This window comes from Heptranchias perlo, chromosome 2, assembly GCF_035084215.1.
Source record: "Heptranchias perlo isolate sHepPer1 chromosome 2, sHepPer1.hap1, whole genome shotgun sequence".
Taxonomy (NCBI): domain Eukaryota; kingdom Metazoa; phylum Chordata; class Chondrichthyes; order Hexanchiformes; family Hexanchidae; genus Heptranchias; species Heptranchias perlo.
Window position 1 is genome coordinate 128,820,900 of NC_090326.1, and position 24,259 is coordinate 128,845,158.

At 40.2% G+C, this 24,259-nt stretch overlaps 1 protein-coding gene across 2 annotated transcripts in view; it reads left to right on the forward strand.

Moving 5' to 3' along the window:
- The window catches only part of spag6 (sperm associated antigen 6), a 140,779-nt gene extending 132,646 nt beyond the window's left edge, over positions 1-8,133 (forward strand). For both annotated transcript variants that reach the window (XM_068007118.1, XM_068007117.1), the window contains exons 10-11: positions 3,166-3,311; positions 7,569-8,133. In XM_068007118.1, the coding sequence (XP_067863219.1) occupies positions 3,166-3,311; positions 7,569-7,635 (213 nt within the window). In that variant the 3' untranslated portion in view covers positions 7,636-8,133. The remainder of the gene's footprint in view (positions 1-3,165; positions 3,312-7,568) is intronic.
- Positions 8,134-24,259: the final 16,126 nt, after the last annotated feature.

Genomic DNA, 24,259 nt, shown 5'->3' on the forward strand with positions numbered 1-24,259 from the left:
TGTCACTCATGTCCTAGAATCATAGAATCATAGAAAGGTTACAGCACGGAAGGAGGCCAATTGGCCCATCAAGTCTGCGCCGGCTCTATGCAAGAGCAATCCAGCTAGTCCCACTCTCCGCCCTTTCCCTGTAGCCCTCAAATTTTTTCCTTTCAAGTACTTATCCCGTTCCCTTTTGAAGTCCATGATTGAATCTGCCTCCAGCGCCTCCTCGAGCAGGGCATTCCAGATCCTAACCACTCGCTGTGTAAAAAAGTTTTTCCTCATGTCACCTTTGGTTCTTTTGCCAATCACCTTAAATCTATGTCCTCTGTTCCTTGACCCTTCCGCCAATGGGAACAATTTCTCTCTATCTACTCTGTCTAGACCCTTCATGATTTTGAATACCTCTATCAAATCTCCTTGCAACCGTCTCTGTTCCAAGGAGAACAGCCCTTGCTTCTCCAGTCTATCCATGTAATTAAAGTCCCTCATCCCTGGAATCATTCTAGTAAATCTCATCTGCACCCTTTCTAAGGCCTTCACATCTTTCCTGAAGTGCAGTGCCCAGAACTGGACACAATACACCAGTTGTGGCTGAACCAATAATGCAACGGAAATGCTAGAAGAATTTATCCAAATATAGTTTAATGAGTCATGGTAGTTTAGTTGGAAGTAATGCTAATAGAAGAACTGACTATAGCTGCTAGAAAGGCTAAATTCCAGGTGGCAGTGTCAACTTTACCTGTGTGAAGCCACACAGATCCAAAGCCAGGAAAGACTATTGCACTGCAGCATCTATGATCCATCGTAGGCCCAGGCACACACAAAGATGAACAAGCTTTGTTTTTATGTGTGCAACTTAACAAGCGTAACACTTTAGGTCATGTGGTTAAGTTGCAATTTAAAAGTTAAGATCCTGATTTGCAGACTTTTTACCTGTAGTGCAATTCCAGGATTGGGGGTGAAATTTAACCTTTCACATTGGACCACTGAAAGCCTACAGCCAGCAGCATCAGGACAGCTGGTTACTTGTTATAGATTTTAGTAGACACTGTTGGTGGTATCTAAGGAATGGAAAAATAAATTGCAATCAAATGTTTTTCTTATTTGCTTAACACCTTTGCCCCTCCGTTGTGTTGGTCAGGCAAGACTAGCTATATGCGCTGGGCACTCTCACTGAAATTTGAGGTGTTATGTGTGTAACTGTACATGTGGAGTGATTCTCCAGGTTCTGCAGGAAACTGGAACAGTCTATCCACAGCCAGTATGTTTTGGTTGGCACAGATTGCACTTATCTACTAGTGCATCGTCTGTTAACCTGAGGAATCAGACTCAAACCAACAATTTAGTTTCGCCTTTCATAAAGGATTTCTGACAACCTAAAGCTGGAACTTTTCAGATTGCAATGGACACTTTCATGGTATCAAAGAGGTGGAAATTTATTCCAATTGAGTAAATTGCATTATTTGTTAAATATGCTTTGCAAATTAAAATAATGGTAATTGTTACAACGTGCAGAAGTAAAATAAATAAGGATCATACCAAAATAGCCAATCATCAAAAGTACCAGCTTTAGGTTTTCTGGGGTCAAGTGCATAAGGTTTAATTTTGCCCATCACCAGAAGCATGATAAGAATAAATGGATCCATTGATTCATGTCAAGCTCAGAAGCAAGTTAGTTTGTGCAGCCTTCCTGTTCAGTGTGGATCACTATGGAGTGGGGGAATTAAAAAGGGAGAAACTGGCATACAGTTTTTTTTTACTGTGAGGATATGACCCCATCTTTTGTAACAAATGCTTTGGGTGTAAGTAAAGGAGCAAGACTAACAGGATCAAGCCATGGCCAAATTCCATTGTCCTAGAATAAAAAGGGGTAGAAGTTATGCTACAGCTATACTAAGCCCTGGTTAGACCACACCTGGAGTACTGTGTTCAGTTCTGGGCACTGCACCTTAGGAAGGATATATTGGCCTTGGAGGGAGTGCAGCGTAGATTTACTAGAATAATACCTGGACTCCAAGGTTAAATTACGAGGAGAAATTACACAAACTTGGGTTGTATTCCTTGGAATTTAGAAGATTAAGGTGTGATTTGATCGAAGTTTTCAAGGTATTAAGGGAAACTGATAGGATAGATAGAGAAAAATTATTTCCACTAGTTGGGAAGTCTAGGACTAGGGGACATAGTTAAAAAATTAGAGCCAGGACTTTCAGGAGTGAAGTTAGGAAACACTTCTACACACAAAGGGCGGTAGAAGTTTGGAACTCTCTTCCGCAAATGGCAGTTGATGCTAGCTCAATTGTTAATTTTAAATCTGAGATTGATAGATTTTTGTTAGCCCTATATCCCTTAATACCTTTGGTTAAGGCGAGTATATGGAGTTAGGTCACAGATCAGCCATGATCTCATTGAATGGCAGAACAGGATCGAGGGGCTAAATGGCCTACTCCTGTTCCAATATTCCTATATTCCTCATAGCCCCTTTTGGATTTCAGGTTGCATCATTGTCTCAAGGGATTTTCTGGAATGCCAGGGCATCCTTTTTTCTCCAGATGCATGAAACAGTCTCCCTTCTCAAAGCATCTTGCCAGTTTTCCAAAGAAATGTTCAAGGACTTACCTATATCAAAAAGGACTTCAGGCACTCCTGAACACAAGAAAGAAACTCTAAATCACCTGATAAGACATCAAGCTGCAATCAGAAGGACCTCTAATGGAGACCAGAAAAATAGAAAGAGCCTAGGGTTCAACAGGGTGTAATCCAAAAAAATCAATTAGGCTATATCAGCAAGTCAGAAAACAATTTTTTCTGTATTAAAGAAATTTTTAACAAAGCTAATGTTATAATTTGAAGAAATATTACAATTTTTAATCTACAATATATTAAAAACTTTGGACTTCCTGGAAGTGTCGCACATACTTCCTGTAATGCTTTCACATCTCATTATCCCCGTCACACTTTGATAACACGCCTATTGTTATAAAACAGCATATCTTCCCACTCGCTATGAGCAAGGCCACAGGAGATTGGCTGGTTTAAGAGAATTTAAGAGAAATATAAATGAGCAGAGCTATTTCTTGTATACCCATGATAAACTCACTGCCCCTTTATGGTGAAAGCACAACTTTTGCACAACTCAAATCATATGAATACATGTTCTAAAATTTCTATTCTCTCTGATAGGTCCTACCGCACGATATCAAAGCCCGCCGTCTTTTTGTCACAAGTGGTGGACTAAAGAAGGTTCAAGAGATTAAAGCTGAACCGGGTTCAGTTATGCAGGAGTACATTAATGGCATTAACAACTGTTACCCTGAAGAAATTGTCAGGTAAAATGGATATCATTCTCCTTAAACTTTCTCTTATCAAATGGAGTTAAGATACAGATCAACCATGATGTAATTGAATAGCGGAACAGGCTTGAGGGGCTGAATGGCCTACGCTTGTTCCTATGTTCCTAAGTGTTCTTAATTGATGCCAGGGTTAGTTTTTTTTTAAAAAAGGTTATTTTGATCAATTTCAAATCTGATTATTTAAAGTCCTTAATTTCTTCCTAATTTCAGTACTTGTTTAGCTGATAATTAGCAATCCTGGAGGTCTTTGCTGAGCTGACTACCTGCTCTCAGGAGGAGGACTTGTACTTTGTGCATGCAGTCACAACAGCATGAACTGAGGCAGGGGAATGAAAGGTGCTAGAATGGGTACGGATTAGGAACCCAGAGGTCATGAGTACAAATCCCACCATGGCAAACTGTGAAATTGAATTCAATAAATCTCATAACCTGAGGCATCAGACCGTGAAAGATGCTGGATTGTTGTAAAAACCCAACTGGGTCACTAATGTCCTTCAGGGAGGGACCAGCCACCCCTACCCAGTCTGGCTTACATGTGACTCCCATCCCACACTACATGGTTGACCCTTAATGCCCTCAAGGCAACTAGCGTTAGGCAATAAATCCTGCCTTGTCAGTGTTGCCCACAAGAGCAAATAAAAAAACTGAACTGAAAGATGGTGAGGAGAGCACCAGTATGAACTGAGGGATGGGAGTGAAAGGTGCCAGCATGAACTGGAAGGGGGAGGAGAATGCTGTGTAAACTAAGGTAGGAGAAGGAGAAGTATGCCAATGTCAACGGGGAGCTGGAGGAGATTAAAGGGATGGAATGCCACTGTTAATTGGGTGAAGATGGTTCGAAGATGGGAGTGCCTCTGTGAATGGAGGGGAGTGACTTTGGGAAGTAATAATCTGGTCTGTTGAATATATATAAACACAAAAATTTGAAGGTATGCTGGGGGAACCTGCCCCTAGGCCTCCCCTGTTTGCCTGTCCAAATTGTCAGCCAGAAGCGGTGCACAGTCCCAGGGAAAGAAAGGGAATGCCTTATGGTGAAAAAAATGTTTACAGAAAGACCACTGTGTCAAGCAGACAATCGTCAGGAGGAGTAGACCAGCCAAAAGAGAAAAGGCTGAAGTTCTGAAAACGGGTATGCACCCAAATGATACTGTTTTCTGTGCAGATGCTGTGTTTCCAGCTTTTTCTATTTATGTTTCAGATTTTCAGTGTCTGCAGTATTTTGCTTTTCACTTGAAAACTGTGTAATTGGTGACACTGTTTGGGCCCCTGTACCTGGCTGAACATGGGTTTCAAGTGGCATTCATCTCATCAGATGCATTTGTCTTTTCTTGAAGTGATCTTAGCTGGGAAAGAAAGGGCATCAGTAAGGGTGAGCAGGCAGTGGAAACTCTGGGTGCAATTAAGAAACATCAAAGGATGCAAGACTCTGGTGGGAGTTATCTACAGACCTCCAGACAGTAGTGATGTAGTAGTATGATGCATCAGAGAAGCATGTAGCAAAGGAAAAGCAGTTATAATGGGAGATTTTAATTTTCACACAGACTGGGAGATGCAAAACAGCTCAAGTTGTAAAGGCTTCGAATTTCTAGAGTGTATCGAGGACAGTTTTCTGAAACAATATGTTTTAGAACAGGGAACACAAGGAAATAAGCCTTACTAGATTTAGGAATTAGTAACGAGCCAGAATTATTTTTTTTTATTCGTTCTTGGGATACGGGCGCACTAGCATTTATTGCCCATCCCTAGATGCCCTTGAGAAGGTGGTGGTGAGCCTTCTTCTTGAATCGCTGCAGTCCATGCGGTGAAGGTACTCCCAAAGCGCTGTTAGGTAGGGAGTTCCAGGATTTCGACCCAGGAACAATGAAGGAACAACGATATATGTCCAATTAATAATCTGACAGTGAGGGAGCATCTTGCAAACAATGACCATAACATCATAGAGTTTGATATTAAGTTTGAGAAGGAAAAAGATCACACACAAACCAAGGTTTTAAACTTAAGTAAGGCTGACTTTGAAGTAATGAGACATAAGCTGACCATGTTAAACTGGGCTGAGCTGTTAATGTGTAAACGTACAGAAAAACAGTGGGAGGCATCCATAGAAGTATTTAGTACAATACAAGACCAATACATAGCCCTAAAGAGCAAAAGTTCCGCTTAGGAAAATAGGAACATTAGGAACAGGAGTAGGCCATTCAGCCCTTCGGGCCATTCAATTAGATCATGGCTGATCTGCACCTCAACTCCATTTTCCCACCTTTGCTCTATATCCCTGATATCCTTACCTAACAAAAATCTATCTATCTCAGTCTTGAAAGCTCAATTGTGCTAGCATCCACAACCTTTTGGGAGGGGGAGTTTCAAATTTCTACTACACTTTGTTTGAAAAAATGCTTCCTGATTTCGCTCCTGAATGGCCTAGCTCTAATTATAAGATTGTCCCCTTGTTCTTGATTCCCCCACCAGAGGAAATAGTTTCTCCATATCTACCCTATCAAATCCTTTCAACATGTTAAACTCCTCGACCAGATTGCCCCTTAATCTCCTTTACTCAAGGGGAATACAAGCCAAGTTTATGCAACCTGTCCTCATAATTTAACCTTCTAAGCCCCGGTATCATTCTGGTGAATCTACACTGCACCCCCTCCAAGGCCAATATATCCTTTCTGAGGTCCAGTGCCTAGAACTGAAAGGTAGCTTATTAAAACTATAATGAGGAGATTCCAGGGCAGATGATTCATTCAGTCTAATTTCAATTCTGATTGCCATGTATGGTTTTACTACAGATTTTTTGACTTAATTTGGGCTCTGATTAACGATTTATCACATACTTAATATTTAAAGATCCATATCTGCCTTGCAAATTGATTTATAGCTTTTAAAGTTCTGGGGTTACTTTGTGTATTTTATTATTTTAATTGCCAGTCTGCTAATATTTTCAGTGTTTGACCTCCGTTTACTATATAGATATTAACACTGTAATCATTTATTCCCTCTTTTTAAATGATCCCTCCTTTAATCCCAGTGCCACATACCTACTTTCGGATCTTTGTCTTTACTACAACCACATTGGTGAATTTTTCATCCTCCTCTCTCACTTTGCCTACCCAGCACATGATCGATCTAAGATTGGGAGCTCACTGCGAAGAGAATGAATAACAGGAACCTGTGTCCTATGGTTCTGCAGCACATTATTTCAATGTGCTATGTCACCAATCTGCTTCCAGCTGAGCTTTATTAATCTGCTCCGTACATTTATTTATATGATCAATTACCCTTTTGTTTCACCTTTTAATTTTTGTATTTCAAATTCTCACACTACACTGGCTTACTAAATTTGTTTTCACATCTCCTCTCTAGCCCACTGAACCTCAAACTACATCACTGTGGATGTGTGTTTCATTGCCTACTGAAACACCCTGGTAGCAAAGCCATCATCCACCTTTCTCTTAACACTTTTTCTCTAAAATACTGAGTCTGCTTTGGACTATTTTACATTTTATAGACAGAAAATACTCTGAGTATCAACATTGTGCAGATGGAAATAGCAATTTTTACTGTTCTTGGTACAGTGATGCAGACTGTCTGTGATGGCAATCTTATTGCAATTAATAAGATTTGCACCAACTTTTTCTTACTGAATCTGTATGAAACAGGTGTGTTGATTGCTGGACTTTAGTGAATGAATTGTTAGAAGTGGTTTGAAATATTATGAGGACAAGTATTTCAAATATCTTGAGCAGTCTTTTCCTCTATATCACAATTTTATTGTGCGCAATGTTTTGAAACTGCAACAACAACTTGTATTTATACAGCACCTTTAACGTAGTAGAACGTCCCAAGACGCTTCACAGCAGCGTTATCAGACAGAATTTGACATCGAGCCACATAGGAAGATATTAGAACAGGTGACCAAAAGCTTGGTCAAAGAGGCAGGTTTTAAGGAGTGTCTTAAAGGAGGAGAGAGAGGTAAAGATGCAGAGAGCTTTAGGGAGGGAATTCCAGAGCTTGGGGTCTAGGCAGCTGAAGGCACGGCGGCCAATGGAGGGGTGAAGGAAATCAGAGACGCACAAGAGGCCAGAATTGGAGAGAAACGGAGTTCTCAGAGGGTTGTAGGGCTGGAGGAGGTTACAGAGATAGAGAGATGGTTCTTCATTATACAACAATTAAATTTCATAAGGTTTACCTCGAATAATATTTAACCATAAAATATTTCTTTATTGATTTTTGCAGATATTACTCTCCTGGATACTCAGATGCATTGCTGGAAAGAGTAGAAAACTACCAACCAGCTCTTTGAGGGGCATTATGGATATTATTTCAACCTAATCATAGTTTTGGTTACCCCGCTATTAAAACCTTGAAGTATCTACTAATTTTGCTAATGTTTCCAAGATAGTTTACAGCAAATAGTAAATTATGTCCTAAGTCCCTTTCCAGACTCTTCTCGTCTTTAAAGCAAATTCATCTGAAATCGAACAGTCATTTCAATGAATCTGAGAGGCGTCCCTTATGAACGTGTTTAGAAATGTACAATTTGTATTTCAGTGGATCTGATTTTTACGGCGGTTAGTGCTGCAATACCTCACGCGTCCCAATAAAAGTGTATATTTTGCAGAAAGGAATTATAAATTATGCGAATGATTCGCGGGGCTGTGGATTTTCGTTGACATTTTGTGAAGCCGGATTTCACTGGCCACAGAGAGACTTTCTTTTGTATTCTATAATCTGCACATTTAAACTCCTGTTTGCGGCACTTTGAAACTCATTGTGACAGCAATAAACGTGGTGACTTGGGTCTGAAATGAAAGGTTTGTCTGGAATCATTATAAATGGGGACATGACTGATATTACTTGACTTTCTTCCCATTCTGCAGATATCTTCAGCCAATGGGCGTGCAGTACTTTTGGTGTATTCTTAAACCAGAAATCCAGCTTTATTTTATATTATTTTAATTATTCACAATTGATTTGCTCCGTCAGGTGAAGTACAATTAACACACTCAGCATTCATGTTATTCTTCCAGTTAGATTAGTAACTTTGAAAAATTATATCGTTCAGTTTAGCACACATGTATCGCCCTACTTTTGAAACCTGCTACAGATCCGTACTGCTAATGCAATTGTGGAACTGTGGCTTCGTACACGTCTGACGTCCTTGTGGAAGTATGCTTACAATTTGCACAGCGAGAGACAGTGATATTGACTGACTTGTTGGATGTAACTGCCTTCGATCCTTTCCCTTTTAACACCTCAACACCATGCTGCTGCTAAATGAGGGATTTTGAATGAGAGATGGCACGCAGCTGTACGAGAAGCAAAATGTCTATTTCCCAGTATTTTCTACAACTTCGGGGAAATCACCTTCTACATACTCCAATCCAGGTTTTATTTGGCCATTTCGCGAGCTGTTGGGCGTTATTTCAGTTTTGCTTCGCTGTGCTTGATTGTGTTCCTTGTGCCATTACATATTAAATGCAAAAGATGGAATATGCAAACCCTTAATCACGTTGCCCGTTTGAACATTGTTATTATAATTTGAACTCGGGAAAGGAAAATCTGAAAACGACCTCAACATAAAATCCTATTGAGGAAATTGGGGTTTTGGCGCAAATTGAAGAGCACCTCATTGTGACTTATAATGAAAATCCAGTGTAGTACAGTGTATAACATTTCAAGTCAAATTATAAGTTAACAAATTATGGGTTAACAAATAAAATCGAGTTATTATTTTGGGGGCCCCGCACAGGTTGAAACTAGACCTGCAGAACACCCGTTGTACTCTGTCCAATTGACAGATGGCTATAATTTTAATTGACGTTTAAAAAACTGACGGGTGGAGTTCAAGTATATGCGTGTGTGAGTAGTGCGCGCCATTCAAGCCTGGTGTTTTGGGGCATTTTATGCAGATTTCGGTTTGAGTACGGTTGGTGTGTTGTTCCATACAAAGCCTGTATAGGCCGACAGAGCCAGTGCTGTCCTTTCTCAGCCCCGTTTACTCCGTGTTTAAAGTTTTTACATAAAACAGTCAGACACGGGATTAAAACCCTTTGTTTCCTCTCGGACAAGACGTTCAGCAGTTCCGATTTCCTCAACAGTCAGGGTGATCAAACATTCGTGTACGTTGTACCGACAGCCACGAGATTCTAGTTAATTGCTTTAACCTCGGGGACAACCAGCCTCTCAAATGTGGTGCCCGCGCCTGGCCAGATTTTCTTATTTTTTTTCAAAGATTAAAAGGGAGAAGGAGAGCTACATTCGCCGGAAAAAAATGTGCATATTGGAAGGAGTGTGTGTGTGTTTGTGTCAGGTGGCTCTGAAGTCGAACCGTTTGCAGTGCAGGTTACTGTATCTCTGCAGCCTGCCACGCTGTTAAATTGGACCTGGAGACTTGCTCGGTTCCTCTTTCGAACAAAGCCATCCTTGTGTGTGCAACTGGAATAAACTGTGTGAGCTCTCGCCCTCTCACTCCCCTCAGTGCCGATCGCCGTAACACGAATCTGCCCAATCAATCATCTATCTGAAATAAAATGTCTCCTTTCTCCCTCCCCACGACTCCCTCCTGAGGTCACGGAATAATCTGTTGGCTTTCGGCGGGTACGAGGCCGGCGATGGTGCGTTTTCGTTTTCAAGGTTTCCCCTGTAAATGTTGCTGCTGTTGGCGGCTGGCTGGAACCGACAGACTCTAGCACTAGAGCTGGCGTGGTAAAGCCCAGAAGAATCTGAACCCTGACTAAAGGTGGTTTCCTGTAAGCAGGTTCCCGGATTGCCTGACACTTGAAATCTGACTGCTCTATTTATATTTCGTCTGGAAGCAATCGTCGTTAAATAAAGAGAGTGAAGGAAGGAACCGCTTGTTTACGTTTTAAGTGTTGAAATCTCGGGGCAAATCAGGCATTTTCTGAACAGCGTCAAATCTACCACCAGAGCACCTAAATTCTCATCAGTTGTAGCGTGGAGTTGTCTACAAACCATCGTAATATGTTGCTGTATTTTCGACAATAAAAATATGCTTCTTGTTGAGCTAGCTGCCTCGTCAAATACCGTAAAAGCACCTACCTACCCCACTGTCCAATAATGTCTTTATGCAATAACCACTCTAAACAGAACAGGCCATAGCAGTTCAAACTGTTTTAACTCATTAACGGGATAGATTACAATAGGTGAATATTAAACACTAAACACAACCCCTACAGCTCGCCTAATAACGCATCATTTTGCTACACTGTTTTAACTTTAAGCTAAAAACTGTGTACAGTAATTTAAGCACACGGACCAATATACGTGTGCAACGGCATTTTAAGTCAAATCTGATTAAGCAGCGCAACCGAACTAACTGCAAATGATTTAACATGTCAACAGCGAAGTGTCTGCATCAAACGCCAGTATACCTGTTCATGCTATGGTCAGAAAGCAGCCGCGCTTCCCGATCCGTGGTTCGATTCTAGAAGATACAACTGTACCTCGGTCCGCTTTCATTATCAATAATTTACTTATTTTATAGTGAACGTTGCATTATGTCAAGCGGTTGCGTATACAGCCAACTAAGATACGCATTAGGCAAATACAGCGTGGCTGAGCAAAATTGGTTTGCCAATTTCGTGGGATTTCCTTTGTGCCAATTTCTCATTGTGCCTGGGGCAAGGTTTCACTTACTGAAAGTCTCCTTCCCACCCACACCCACCCTACGATCGCACTTTGTCACAATACTGAATAGAAATGTTAAACCTTATTTAAAAAAAAACCTCATCTGCCTGTTTCCTAAGTTGTCATATCCATAGAATCTTACCGTATCACGACTGAACACGCAGTAGGTAAAAAAATGGACTATTATTTGTTTTAATTTTGATAGAAACAGGACAATTCCACTCCTTAAAGCAAACTATCAAACGGAGCAAGTTGGAAGCTAAGCAGCGTCACTAATACTCAATAAAAGAGGTGAAAAGGGAATTTAGTTGTATTTTTGTACTTCAACGTGTAACATAAAATTTTCGTGACTATATAAAATTCCCCAGTGTTTAATATTTCCGCTTTTACCCCGAGGCCTACCAGAGTTTCTCTTACTGACATTTTGCTGATTGTTCTTTTACAGGTCCCCAGCGGGCCGTCTTCTCTTGACAATCTCAGTACCACATGGGGATACATAACTGCAATTGAAGATCCATATCATGATACCAAACATTTCAGGCCCAAGTCCTAAAATAACATTAATAACACGACCTAGAAGAGGATTTTCTGCATCCCAATATCATACCCACCTTAAGCACAGTCCTTAAGTAAACCGAGTAACAATGTTAATTCGTAATCAGAACTTTAAAACTGAATAACCACAATATAAATTACATTAAAGTGGTGCCAGCAAGGCTTAGAGTCCAATAGGCTTGTACATAGAGATTATGTACATCGCCCTCTATTGTCTGACCAATTTATCCATAAGTTCTGCAATAACCATTTGCCCCTTTTGATCCAAGTCATAAAGAGATGTTACATCACTGAACTTAATACCATGGTTCACGATCGTTTTACTTGGCGAGCCTCATCAGTGTTTGCTACCATTTAATTGAGAACTCACATAACATTGGAAATGTTGAATTGTTAAGCAAACTGCTTACGTGCATCTTTAAACCTATATCACTTAAGCGTAAGTTGACAGAAAGATTCCATTTCACAAAATTTAGCTTGAAGAGAAAGATTATAAAAGAAAAATGTTCACAACCCTGTTTGTGTCACCGTTACTCAGGCGGAAGTTAAAATAAGCCCTTTCACTCTTAAGTGGTCTAAAGAATAATATATTCGGTAAACACATACGTTGCGTGATCGCCACTGACCTCATTTGAGTCGATAAAGGAATGTCTCCCGCGTTTCAGAAAGTACATTTTTGCTGAGGCAAATTTATTCTAAATTGTGATAGTTTCCAACACCTCAGGAAAAGCGGAGAAACTAAAGAGGCGTAAATATAGTTGAAACCAACCAGTAGCTGACTTTGATAGTTATTGAATTTTTCTTCTTAGCTTCCAATTAAAAACTCAGCCTAATTATTACCATTTCGGCCAAGTTTTATTAAATTTGAAATCTCAAGCCACTTTCCAGGTTCGTATGTTCAGCTTTTTAAAAATATAATTTTCGACTTCTCTGTTAACACCAGCGGTATCACTAACCAGTTAACAAAATATAGTCTGCGAAATTTACCCGCACTCTAATTTCATTCTTCACATAGCGGTAGTAAAGTATCACACTGCGACTAAAAGGTGAATAATCTAGTTATTTGAATTGTTCTATGTTATGTGTTTATCACTGTAAGCGACCTATTTACAATTATTTACCTGAAAGGAACACAAACTTCAGAAGTAAAATTATTGAGTTCTGACGAAAGGTCGTCGACCTGTAACGTTAACTCTATGTTTCTCTCCTCCCAGATGCTGCCTGACCTGCTGAGTGTTTCCAGCACTTTCTGTTTTTTATTTCAGATTTCCAGCATCTGCAATATTTTCCATTTTGTTTTAGCAAAATTATCGAGTTGTTTGCCAATAAAAAAACCTCATACATCTGGGATTACGGAATGCATTGTTTCTTTTCACGAACCCCTAAAAGAAACACAGGGCTTTGAGAATTAACAGGCGGACCTAATTTTGAGCTAGTAAGTAGCTGACCAAACCCTGTTGCTGTCGATAATTTAATGAACTTCTTTCCATAATGAAACGCCATACAAATGAGTGCAAAGACAAGTCTCGATCGCCCCCTGCTGGCCTCTTTACACACGGTTCCTGGTGGAGATGGAAAATGGTTCTTTACTAACAGGAATAAAAACCGCGTTACATCAAGAAATAAGGAAGTGTGTGTATCTCGACGAAGTAAAACAAAAATGTGGGAAAATCTGGGGCTTCTTGTGAAAGGGAAAAAAAAGTATGCAATATTTATGGACTAATATGTGGATAGCTTCGAATGTTGTCGTTCGCCACTGAACGAAATCATTCGTTCTCGTGAAGACATGCTGTAGTTTTCAAAGTTTTCAGCCACAGTCTGGAGTTTGGGTTCATGTCGAGGAGGTGGTGCAGGGGTTTGTAATCCTTTAGTGTGAACGAACTCTTTCCGGGTAATGAGGATGACAACACAGGAAGAATAAACTATCAGTTCCATTCAGTGCTGTTTACATCACAGAAAGTCTGAAATAAATATCGCACCGGGTGCGACCGCCGAAAGTACTCAAAACAGACTGTCACGTGTACTTCATTTTCACAACAAGTACTCAGAAATGTCATCATAATGCTCGCTACTTAGTGCAGTTCAATTTGACAATGAACAAAGTGATAGTAGACACACGGTTTGGGTGTCAAAGAAAACCAGTTACTGCGGAAGTTACTACTCTGAAGGTTTATGAATGTTAAAACATGTAAGAACATTCTTCCCAATTCATCTATTTTTCGAATATTTCAAAACGTTAGGTCACATTGCACGTCACCTATAATTCTTTTCTATATGGAAAAGAGGCAGCAACAAAATTAATCCTTCACCGTGCTAATTGTTTTATCCATAAATGTGCAAAAAGAGAGTGTAGTAAACTTAACTAGCCATTGACATGTGTCCACAAATGCAGTATGAAACCAACCACCAATAGTTATTAAATTAAACATCTCATGGAGCAGACGGTGTTGGTTGACATGGCGTCTGTAGATTATTATATTTAAGGAATATTTTGTCACAAAAAATGGAAATCCTCCGTGGTAATATATTCCATTCCTTTCTACATAGTGTGCGTGTATGTGTTGGATAGAGTTGTTTTCGTAAACAACAGCTAAAACATCTCTGTCAAAAAAAGGCAGAGTAGCATCAATCCGAAGCGCAGCTACTCCTGCTGTCTGGAATTAACATCGTACTTTCATTTACAGAGACAGTTATTTATAAACTACCAAGTGTGTCCAATGTTCCATCATACACCACGGGAGTACAGGAAATATCTGATTTATTATTGTGAATATCATCTCTTTCTCTCATTTATATCAGTCACCAGGTGTACAAAACAGTAAAGACTATGCGTGCTGGATTTCTGTATACTTAGGGTGTATATAATGTTGTAATCGTGCTTGCATGTGGTGTGTATATATGTATCGTATTTGTGCGCTGTATATACTGTTAACTTGTAACGTGATACTGTGTGTTTGCAACTGTATTGCGGTTATCCTGTATGTTGAGTTTGGTGGCTATGTGTAGCTGTTTCTAGCCTCATATTTCAGGACCGTTGGTATAGCATGCTATATATCCAGTGGTCCTGAAATTACGCCTTAGGATAACCAACAGTTCGAAATTCCTCTCTCGGCGAAGAGGTGTTAACCTTTTAGAAAACGGGTTAGCACCTCAGCTAAAATAGCTGAAGGAGGAATTTCAGATATTCCATGGGGTAATTTCAGATATTCCATGGGGTAATTTCAGGCATTCCATGGGGTAATTTCAGAACTATGTAGCAGACACATTGACCCATTTATTTAGAAAAAATCAGACCCCCTCCCCTACAGAATGTATATATATTTATATATAATAGATAGATAGATATAGATAAAGTTGCACATCCGTGCTTCTTTGGTGTTCTGGCTCTGCTGTCTATGTTGATTTTCCAGCGTGTGTTTGAAATGTCTACTTACATTTTCTTTAAAAATTACTCCATAGTGACCACCTATCGCTATTCCCAGCACTAAATGAATGTTCCTTGCATGGTGCGATCTGTCCATTTAAACCACCGCAAATTAGGCTTGGAGGTGCGGCTTATAAACATATTTCCCCCTATCGCGTCCAAATAGAATATTAATTGTAATGTATTCTATACTTTCATTGCGCAATCAGTGTAGTTAATTTGTGCCTATATGTGTAATGCATGTGTTGCCCTGGTGATTTTACATGTGATTATTGTTGAGTATCAGAATTTTTATGCATTGTGCACCTGGTAATCAAAAGTTTGTATAATCTTACAAGGTAAGGTAATTTGCTATGTATTCTATATCCGTTGGATAGATTTTGCGTCTGTCTATATTGAGCAGTTTGTTTTGTGGGTTTAATTGGATCTCCTTCTGATCTGTACCTGGGACGTACAATTTGGTGTTATTCGGCCATTGCGTAATTGGGTCCTTGTATTTTGAGTATTTTAATTGACTATTTTTGTACAGCATGCTTATAATTATCAGTGCATTGGAGTCTGTTTAGTTTGCTTCATTAACTTTCCCAATTTGGCCTTTTTGGACATGATTTGAACAAATTTCTTACAGGTGCACATTTGATGATTAAATAGTTTATTCTTGTTCCTCTTTTCAGTCACCTGTCACAAAACCATCACCTGAAAGAATCAATTAATTTGATACAATAAAACTTTAATTGTGTGAAACTACAGCTGTTAATTCCCAAATTGGATATTATACATCAGAGAATAGTCCTACAACTGTGAATGATTGGGCATTCCGTTACGATTCTGCGGTTCCTGCTGCAGACCAGAACAGGTAAAGTTGTAAACAAATATCGATTAAAACAAATATTTCCCTGTCCACTCGACTCCTCACTTTAAAAAAAAACAAGTCCCCCAGGAGCTACATGCTGGGATCAGCAGATCGCTAGCTATTGTCTTTAATAACTGTATATACAGTCTTAAGTTTTCCATTGTAAACGACTCTTCCCGTGTTTACTTGATAGGAAATAACTTTTCAGCCCTTTAGCCTAAAAAGAACGAATCACGCTGCATATGCAGCTTTCCTTTAAAATTGGATCAAAGTAAAAAATACAGTGTGGGTATACATATACAGGAAATAGTTCCCCGGAGTTTGTTTGAACTTTGCTGAGCTAAATGACAATGCTTGCAAAGTGCAGCTTTATCGTTGGTAGATTTTGAAAGTCATGGGATACCAATTAGGTATCTTTGAAATAAATTATATTCAAAAATGTTAATTGTATGAAGACGACATGAACTTTCACGAAGTAAATCTCAGCTTTTGAAAGTAGGTCTTTTTTGCGACTGTTTGTATTGTTTTCTGTTTATTTGTTCTTATCTCCCGAATGAGTATGACATAGAACAGTGAGTCTCACGCTTATGCAATACATTATATTGCATTGTTATTTGGGTCTAATACGATGTTCCATCTGCTATAGAAAGCAATCAGCTCTTAATATTTAAGATTGAAGGTGGGATGCCAATTAAATAACATACAAACAATTGGGACAAGATCACTTGGATCCTTAGCCGCATTCCCGTACTGATGCTTGATGTGGTACCCTTGGAAGAATATAAATAAATAAATAAAATACACCAGTGATAAACAGGCACTTTGGTCCCTGATCCAGCCGTCACAGATGCTGGAGGTCGAGCATTTATTTAGCTTTGTATTGTTTAAATATTAATGCATCCCGATTATTAATTAATATTTGATTGCACATGTTTGTAATTCGTTATTGTTGTCTGACCAGGCAATTTTGTTTCATTACGCCGGTGACATTTTTATTTCAGTCTTTTCCTAACGTTTTACAAAGCGCTGGTGCATTGCTTAATATCAAGCTTGATTGCCAAATTCTGTTTACTCCTAATATTACACCTTGCGTCCTTCAAATTGGTAAATTTCCTTCGGATTGTTCACGCTGATCAGGTGCCACTATGGATCACACGCTGTGTTATAGCGTTGATTATAAAGCTGTGAGTCGATGCACCAAAAGGCGTTAAAACAGAACACATTGTTCACACTTTCTTGGGTGGGCACTGCCGCCCTCATCTGTCACCTTCAGTGTTGTTTGCGCCTTCTACAGAAGCAGATGTATGATCCGGCACCCGTGCAACCATCGAACATGTGATCGTTTGCCACCGGCATCTGTAGCAATCCGACTGTTCATCAGGGTGGAATTGCACATTCAGTGGAATCCGAAATACCGCCGTTTGTGAAATTCCGGAAATTCCTGAACGTTGGAGTTTATTTGTTTTTTTAAAATCCGGGAATATCTCAAATCTCAAACTTAACAAAAAAAATCACATTAACATTACGACAGAGGAGGCTAGACCATATCACCTATTCTTCCAATATTCTCGGAACGCAGATCCTTTAGTTTAAGATTGTAAATCGTTTGGAGCTGCATATCATTTACATCGAGCTCACTGACCAGTAACCTTACGTCCATAGGGAATACATTTTACTGTTGAAGTGCAATGGTGTACAACGGCTTGGGATGTACGCACTCTGTGTTCACATTACCTTTATTCCTTCACTCTAAAGTGTTCAGGTTAAAAAGCCCATATTATTTTCCATCTCATTGTATACTGTATGCATATCTGTAGGAGGTAAATATAACTGGAATCATTTTGGTTTATGTACAATTCCACCAAATTGGACGGATTTTATGGATTCAATTTAATGCAGAAATTATTCAGTATATATGTTTTGATGTAATAATCTGAAGCACTAATTACAAGGGCCCATAAGTGGTGACCAATGCACGTTAGAGAACTAATTAACGATTATGGAAATAGCAAGCACATCCATCTAATTGTGGGACTGTTATATCAGGTTATTTTATTCCGCGCCACCGTGCGGCAGATCGTCACACGCTATTTGCGAAAACTGCTGGTGCGAACACCCCTCGGATCGATCACCTTCCTGGAGATGCAACCGAGCGGACGTAAAACACAACCCTTGCCCGATTGTTAACACAAACTGGATTTTGCAAGATCACTTCGCGGAGATTTAAAATAAAAATCTGTAAAGAGCGTCAGTTCAAAGGAACAGACGTGCCCAGCAGGGATACGAAGATATTTGGAGCATTGGGTCGGGAGATTTATCTAAGAACTGTATTATGGCAGAGAAATGTGCGCGAGGTGATTCACCTTTATAAATAACTATTTCGTGTGCTTTAAACAACCTGCCAAGACAGAAACATATGTTGGAACGATTTACTAGGGCAGCGGATTAATTAGACGCCACTTATATTACTTCGCCGCCTCTTTAAACCGATTACAGGAGTGAAACAGCCCCGGCTAACATTACACAGATGACTCTGCACACTGTCTGCAAGGAATCCTTACAGCCTCTGCACAGACTGGTGACATCACTGGCGGGCAGCTGAGCCCCAAACCCCGCTCCCGTTGTGCATTCAAAGCACCGGGTGACTTCGAGTTCGCCTGTAAACAAAGGGAACGCCAGTTATGTGCGATCCAGTCGCTGGGACTGAGTCAAGTCTCTCCAGCAGATTCCTCCTGGGTCCCGGGGATTCAGGGCCCGACGGCGCACGCGCCCCGTCGCCTTGGAAATGGTCCATTGTCATCTGGGGGGCGGGGGCGGGTTCTGTGCCGAGTTTGGCGCGAGGGCGGGGTTCAAGTTCTTCCCCCCCCCCCCCCCCCCTTCCACTTCCACCCACTCACTGCTCCAACTTTGCAGCACCGAGCTGCACCCACCCATGCCCGGGCACAGAGGGTTGTGTGACTCGCGACAATCACACCCTGCCGCCTTGTCAGGCGATCTTTAATTATTTAATGGGAATGTTCAATCTGAAAACCTGACTGGAGCCCATCTGTTTGCAATGTGTGAGTGGAACAGCGTTAATGGAATTAAATTTAAACAAAAATCTGTTGGTGCAAAAAGTGAAGCAGTAATTTCAAAAACCGGGATCAGAGTGTTGGCTCTTCGTTAAGTGGGGAATAATGACGCTCGTGCTGCGATGTAGAGCACCCGGCAGAAATAATTATACTCCAGGGAATTATATTCGGATCAATGCAGGAATATTTTAATATTACTCTTAATAAAGTAATGATCCGCGATTACTTAAACACGGCAGTTACAATCTTAACGGGCCATGAAACGAATTCGGAAAGGCTATGGGTAATGTAGAGCGAAGGGGGGTGGGGGGGAGATCAAAATCAAAACCCGTGTCTCTGTGTCATGGCCACTAATATATTTAAATCTATGTAGAAAACATGGCGATAGTGTCACATTAATAAACAAAAGATATCAGCTCTTCGACAGATCTTTAATCGATCCCTATCCTTTGCACCACTGGGAGAGCTTTATTTAGAAGCAAATGCGTGTGTGAAGGGGTAGAGAACGCGATAGTAAATTCACTGCAGTTTAATATATATGATGACTAAGACTGAGTGAGGGAGGACATTGACCTTGACATTGCCCCCCTCCCCACCTCATCTGCACCAAATAAGGTAGGTTACTGAAAAATCCCATTCATCTGCCATCCAGAGGACTGCATACCTCAGAGGAACAATTACTCAATTTGCCTCTGCTGAAGGGTTGATGTTATTCATTCTCTTTCTGTTCTAGTGTAAAATCTCACATGTTAATATGGCTGGGGTTTCAAAAGATAAAACAGGCTCAAACTTTTCTTAGCCTAAACAATTTAATAGTACGCTATCAGTTAAAGCAAGGTTACAAATGCTTGTTACACTTTACCTTTTGTAACTCCGAATCGTATTAACATCCAGCTCATGTTAGAAGGCCCACCACCACCTTCTCAAGGGTAACTAGGGATAGGAAATAAATGCCAAAGATGTCCACATCCCGAGAATGAATATAAAAACATGTGAATGGCAATAATTAAAATTATATCCTTTAGCAGAGAAAAGATGCCCTTAAAGGCTGCAAGCTTAACTGCCTTTTTCAAATCGATGCAAAGAAGTTTTAGATGCACATTGATACAAAAGTGGGAACATAAACTCGGGGTCCGGTCCCAATTTTACTCCTGAGCATGCTAAAGCCAAGTAATGTGGCATCCCACCTACAACGCTATCTCACTTGGTTTGGGCTTTGTAGCAGGTGGAGCATAAATTAAATCTGGTGTGCAACTGGTTTTAAAAAAGTGCTCAGGGAGTCAACAGTACTCAATTATTCACAATATTTATTAACAACTTAGATGAAGGCATAGAAAGTCTCATATCTAAGTTTGCCGATGACACAAAGATTGGTGGCATTGTAAGCAGTGTAGATGAAAACATAAAATTACAAAGGGATATTGATAGATTAGGTGAATGGGAAAAACTGTGGCAAATGGAATTCAATGTAGACAAATGTGAGGTCATCCACTTTGGATCAAAAAAGGATAGAACAGGGTACTTTCTAAATGGTAAAAAGTTAAAAACAGTGGATGTCCAAAGGGACTTAGGGGTTCAGGTACATAGATCATTGAAGTGTCATGAACAGGTGCAGAAAATAATCAAGAAGGCTAATGGAATGCTGGCCTTTATATCTAGAGGACTGGAGTACAAGGGGACAGAAGTTATGCTGCAGCTTTACAAAACCCTGGTTAGACCGCACCTGGAGTACTGTGAGCAGTTCTGGGCATATTGGCCTTGGAGGGAGTGCAGCGTAGGTTTACTAGAATGATACCCGGACTTCAAGGGTTAAGTTATGAGGAGAGATTACACAAATTGGGGTTGTATTCTCTGGAGTTTAGAAGGTTAAGGGGTGATCTGATTGAAGTTTATAAGATATTAAGGGGAACGGATAGGGTGGATAGAGAGAAACTATTTCCGCTGGTTGGGGATTCTAGGAGTAGGGGGCACAGTCTAAAAATTAGAGCCAGACCTTTCAGGAGCGAGATTAGAAAACATTTCTACACACAAAGGGTGGTAGAAGTTTGGAACTCTCTTCTGCAAACGGCAATTGATACTAGCTCAATTGCTAAATTTAAATCTGAGATAGATAGCTTTTTGGCAACCAAAGGTATTAAGGGATATGGAGTTAGATCACAGATCAGCCATGATCTTATCAAATGGCAGAGCTGAAAGGCCTACTCCCGTTCCTATGTTCCTATGTTCCTACTCAATACTGAATCATGTTAATGTTCTGAGAAATTTGAGTCAGCAGCACACGCTCCCCCAACATTAAAAATAACTTCAAGGAAGCGGATCATCAAGCTTTCTCCTCATGGGCAAAGTGCAAGTTGCAGCCAATGGCAAGTCCCTGCATAATTCTAGTTTTCAAGGTTTTACAATTCACCCTAAAGCTCCTGATCTCAGACTGATAATGTAGTATAACAATAGCCTGAGATTATTTAAAAGCATACTAAATTAACAGTGGGCCAAACTTGTATTTTGATTCACTGATGGTTTCACATGTATTTGGATTTTTTTTTTGCTGGTGATTTTTTTATGAGGACAAAAACTCACTTCAGAGGGATTCGGAAACTGAATATGACATTTGATATTTCTGATCTCTGCAAGTCTGGAGAACAGGGTACTAGCCTCATTTCTAATCTTCTTAACATTACTTAAAGGACCTAAATATGGTCCCTGCCACGAACTCCGTTCCCTAGCCACTGATTCCATCCCCCTCCCTGGACACTATCTCAGGCTGAACCAGACCATTCTCAACCTTGGCATCCTATTTGACCCTGAGATGAGCTTCGGACTCCATATCTGCTCCATCACCAAGACTGCCTACTTCCACCTTCGTAAGATCGCCCAGCTCAGCCCCTGCCTCAGCCCATCTGCTGCTGAAACCCTCATCCATGCCTTTGTTACCTCTAGACTTGATAATTCTAATGCTGTCCTGGCTGGCCTCCCACCTTCCACCCTCCATAAACTTGAGCTCATCCAAAACTCTGCTGCCCACATCCTAACTCGCACCAAGTCCCGTTCACTCATCACCCCTGTGCTTGCTGACCTACATTGGCTCCTGGTCCAGGAACGCCTCAATTTTAAAATTCTGATCTTTGTTTTCAAATTCCTCCATGGCCTCACCCCTCCCTATCTCCATAACCTCCTCCAGCCCTACAACTGTCCAGTTCTGTGCGCTCCTCCAATTCTTGCCTCTTGTGCATCCCCTATTTTAATCACTCCACCATTGGCGGCTATGCCTTCAACTGCCTGGGCCCTAAGCTCTGGAATTCCCTTCCTAAACCTGTCTGCCTCTCTACCTCTCTCTCCTCCTTTAAGACGTTCCTGAAAACCTACCTCTTTGACCAACTTTTGTTCGCTTGTCCTGTTATCTCTTTATGTGGCTCGGTGTCAAATTTTGTTTGATAAAGGTCCTGTGAAGTGCCTTGAGACGTTTTACTACGTTAAAGGCACTATATAAATGCAAGTTGTTGTTGTAAATAGCCTCACCTTTAGGTTTCATGTGAAAAATACAGTCCCTTATTCAATTTAAAGATATTTTTTGATTTATAAACAAACTCAAATAAGGTGACTGGCCTCTTGATTAGGACCATGTTCACTGCAGTTCCAGTGCTCCCTGCTTTCAGAAAGACATGTGGTTACTCTGTATAGTGCTGAAGGTGTGATGTTTCTTTTCCTCTTTGCTGATAATGCCATGTTTGTCCATTAGGTTTCTGGTCTTGCTGCCACATCATCTAAGTTGTGTGCTGCTACAGACCTCAGACAACTGAAAAATCCATGCCTTATGTACCTGCTATAGCATGTATGTAATATCAGCTGAAGAAAACTGAGATTTCATTTAACAAATACCACCTGAACAAGCAATTTATTTAGTGGGTCTAATTTTTTTTTGTTAGTCCCCTTTCTTATTACCAAATATGGTACAAGTGTCCCTTCTATAAAAATTAGCTGTAGGTCCCTTTGGTGCTTGCCTGCTATTTGTGATATTAATTAATATGGATTCTCCTCTCCATTTGATCCAGTAGTACAGTCACCTCATAATCTTGGATGACCACTTTTATCCTTTTAGTCAAAAGTGAACCTTCTACTTGTTATCTATTCAGCACTAATTTAAAAAGAAAAAGAAAACAACATTTTTATGCTTCTGGGTAGGCCCATTTGTTTAAAACTTCAGTGCTCTACAGTTATTCTACAAAGTATATGTGGCAGTTAAAGAAGCTAACCTGTATAAAGGTATTTAACTTTTTGCAAGGAGAATCAGTATCAGTAAGGCGTGCTTTGTATACTCACACTGTTGATCCCCATTCTTCACCCTAGGATCTGGCTCTGTGATTGGCAGTAACCTGGGGGCAAAGAGCGGAGGTCAGCAGTGTGAGTACACAACTGCGCATTACTGAAATCAATCTCTGAGGCAAAAACTTAATTAACTTCAGTGTAGACGATTCTACAAATATTTTTCCCAGCATGGTGCCTTCAGCTCATATCTATACAATTTCAAACATATAATAATTATGGAAAAGTGCGACTCTAAGTGCCCTTAACATTCAATTTGAATGGTTCACTCAGCAGAGAGGAATTAGCACTACTGTCTACAGTTGGCTGCGGGAAAGCTTGCCAATTGCAGCTCTGTGACAGCTGCATGTAGTTTTTTTTTAAGTGTTTGCAGAGGGCTGTGCCTGGCATATGTGTAGAATAGACACAGAAATAGTACTAGTCAGTTGAGTTTTAAAATAAAGACATTTTCCAGAGGCAGGTTCTTGGAGGTCAGAATGGTAAATTCACATTAATTGAAAATTTCCATAAGACCTATCACTTTCTATGTTTAAAACTGCAGTGCCCCACAATTTCTCCCTAGATTAATAGAACAATTACTATGTCTTTCTTAAGGTCAATGAAACAAAGAGTGGCCCTGTCAAATAAAATCTATGTAGTAAAAACTGTAATCTTTATGAATGCTACTTAAAGGAGTGCTACTTAAATGAGTATCCATGTGGAAAGTGCAGGCTTGAAATTTTATCTGTAAAATAATGAAAAAGGAGGCATGCATTTTATTCAGGGCCAGTGTGTTGGCTGTATTTCCCAGGCAAAGCACAGTGTGGCAAGTCTTCAACTAATTTCACCCTGCTACTTATAGCTTTAAAAGGACCTACTTCATATAGTATGGAATGGATATCAGTGTTTAGTCTGACATGTTCAGAAATGGAAAAAAGCACCACTGGTGGCTTAGCTGGTTAAGGTTGTAATCAGCTGAGTAATACAGATCAAGAAGATCTTAGATTCGATTTCCAGTCTGCAGTGAGTTAGCTGATCTCAGTTACTGCAGCAGTTGGTTCAGCGTTCCTGGGGT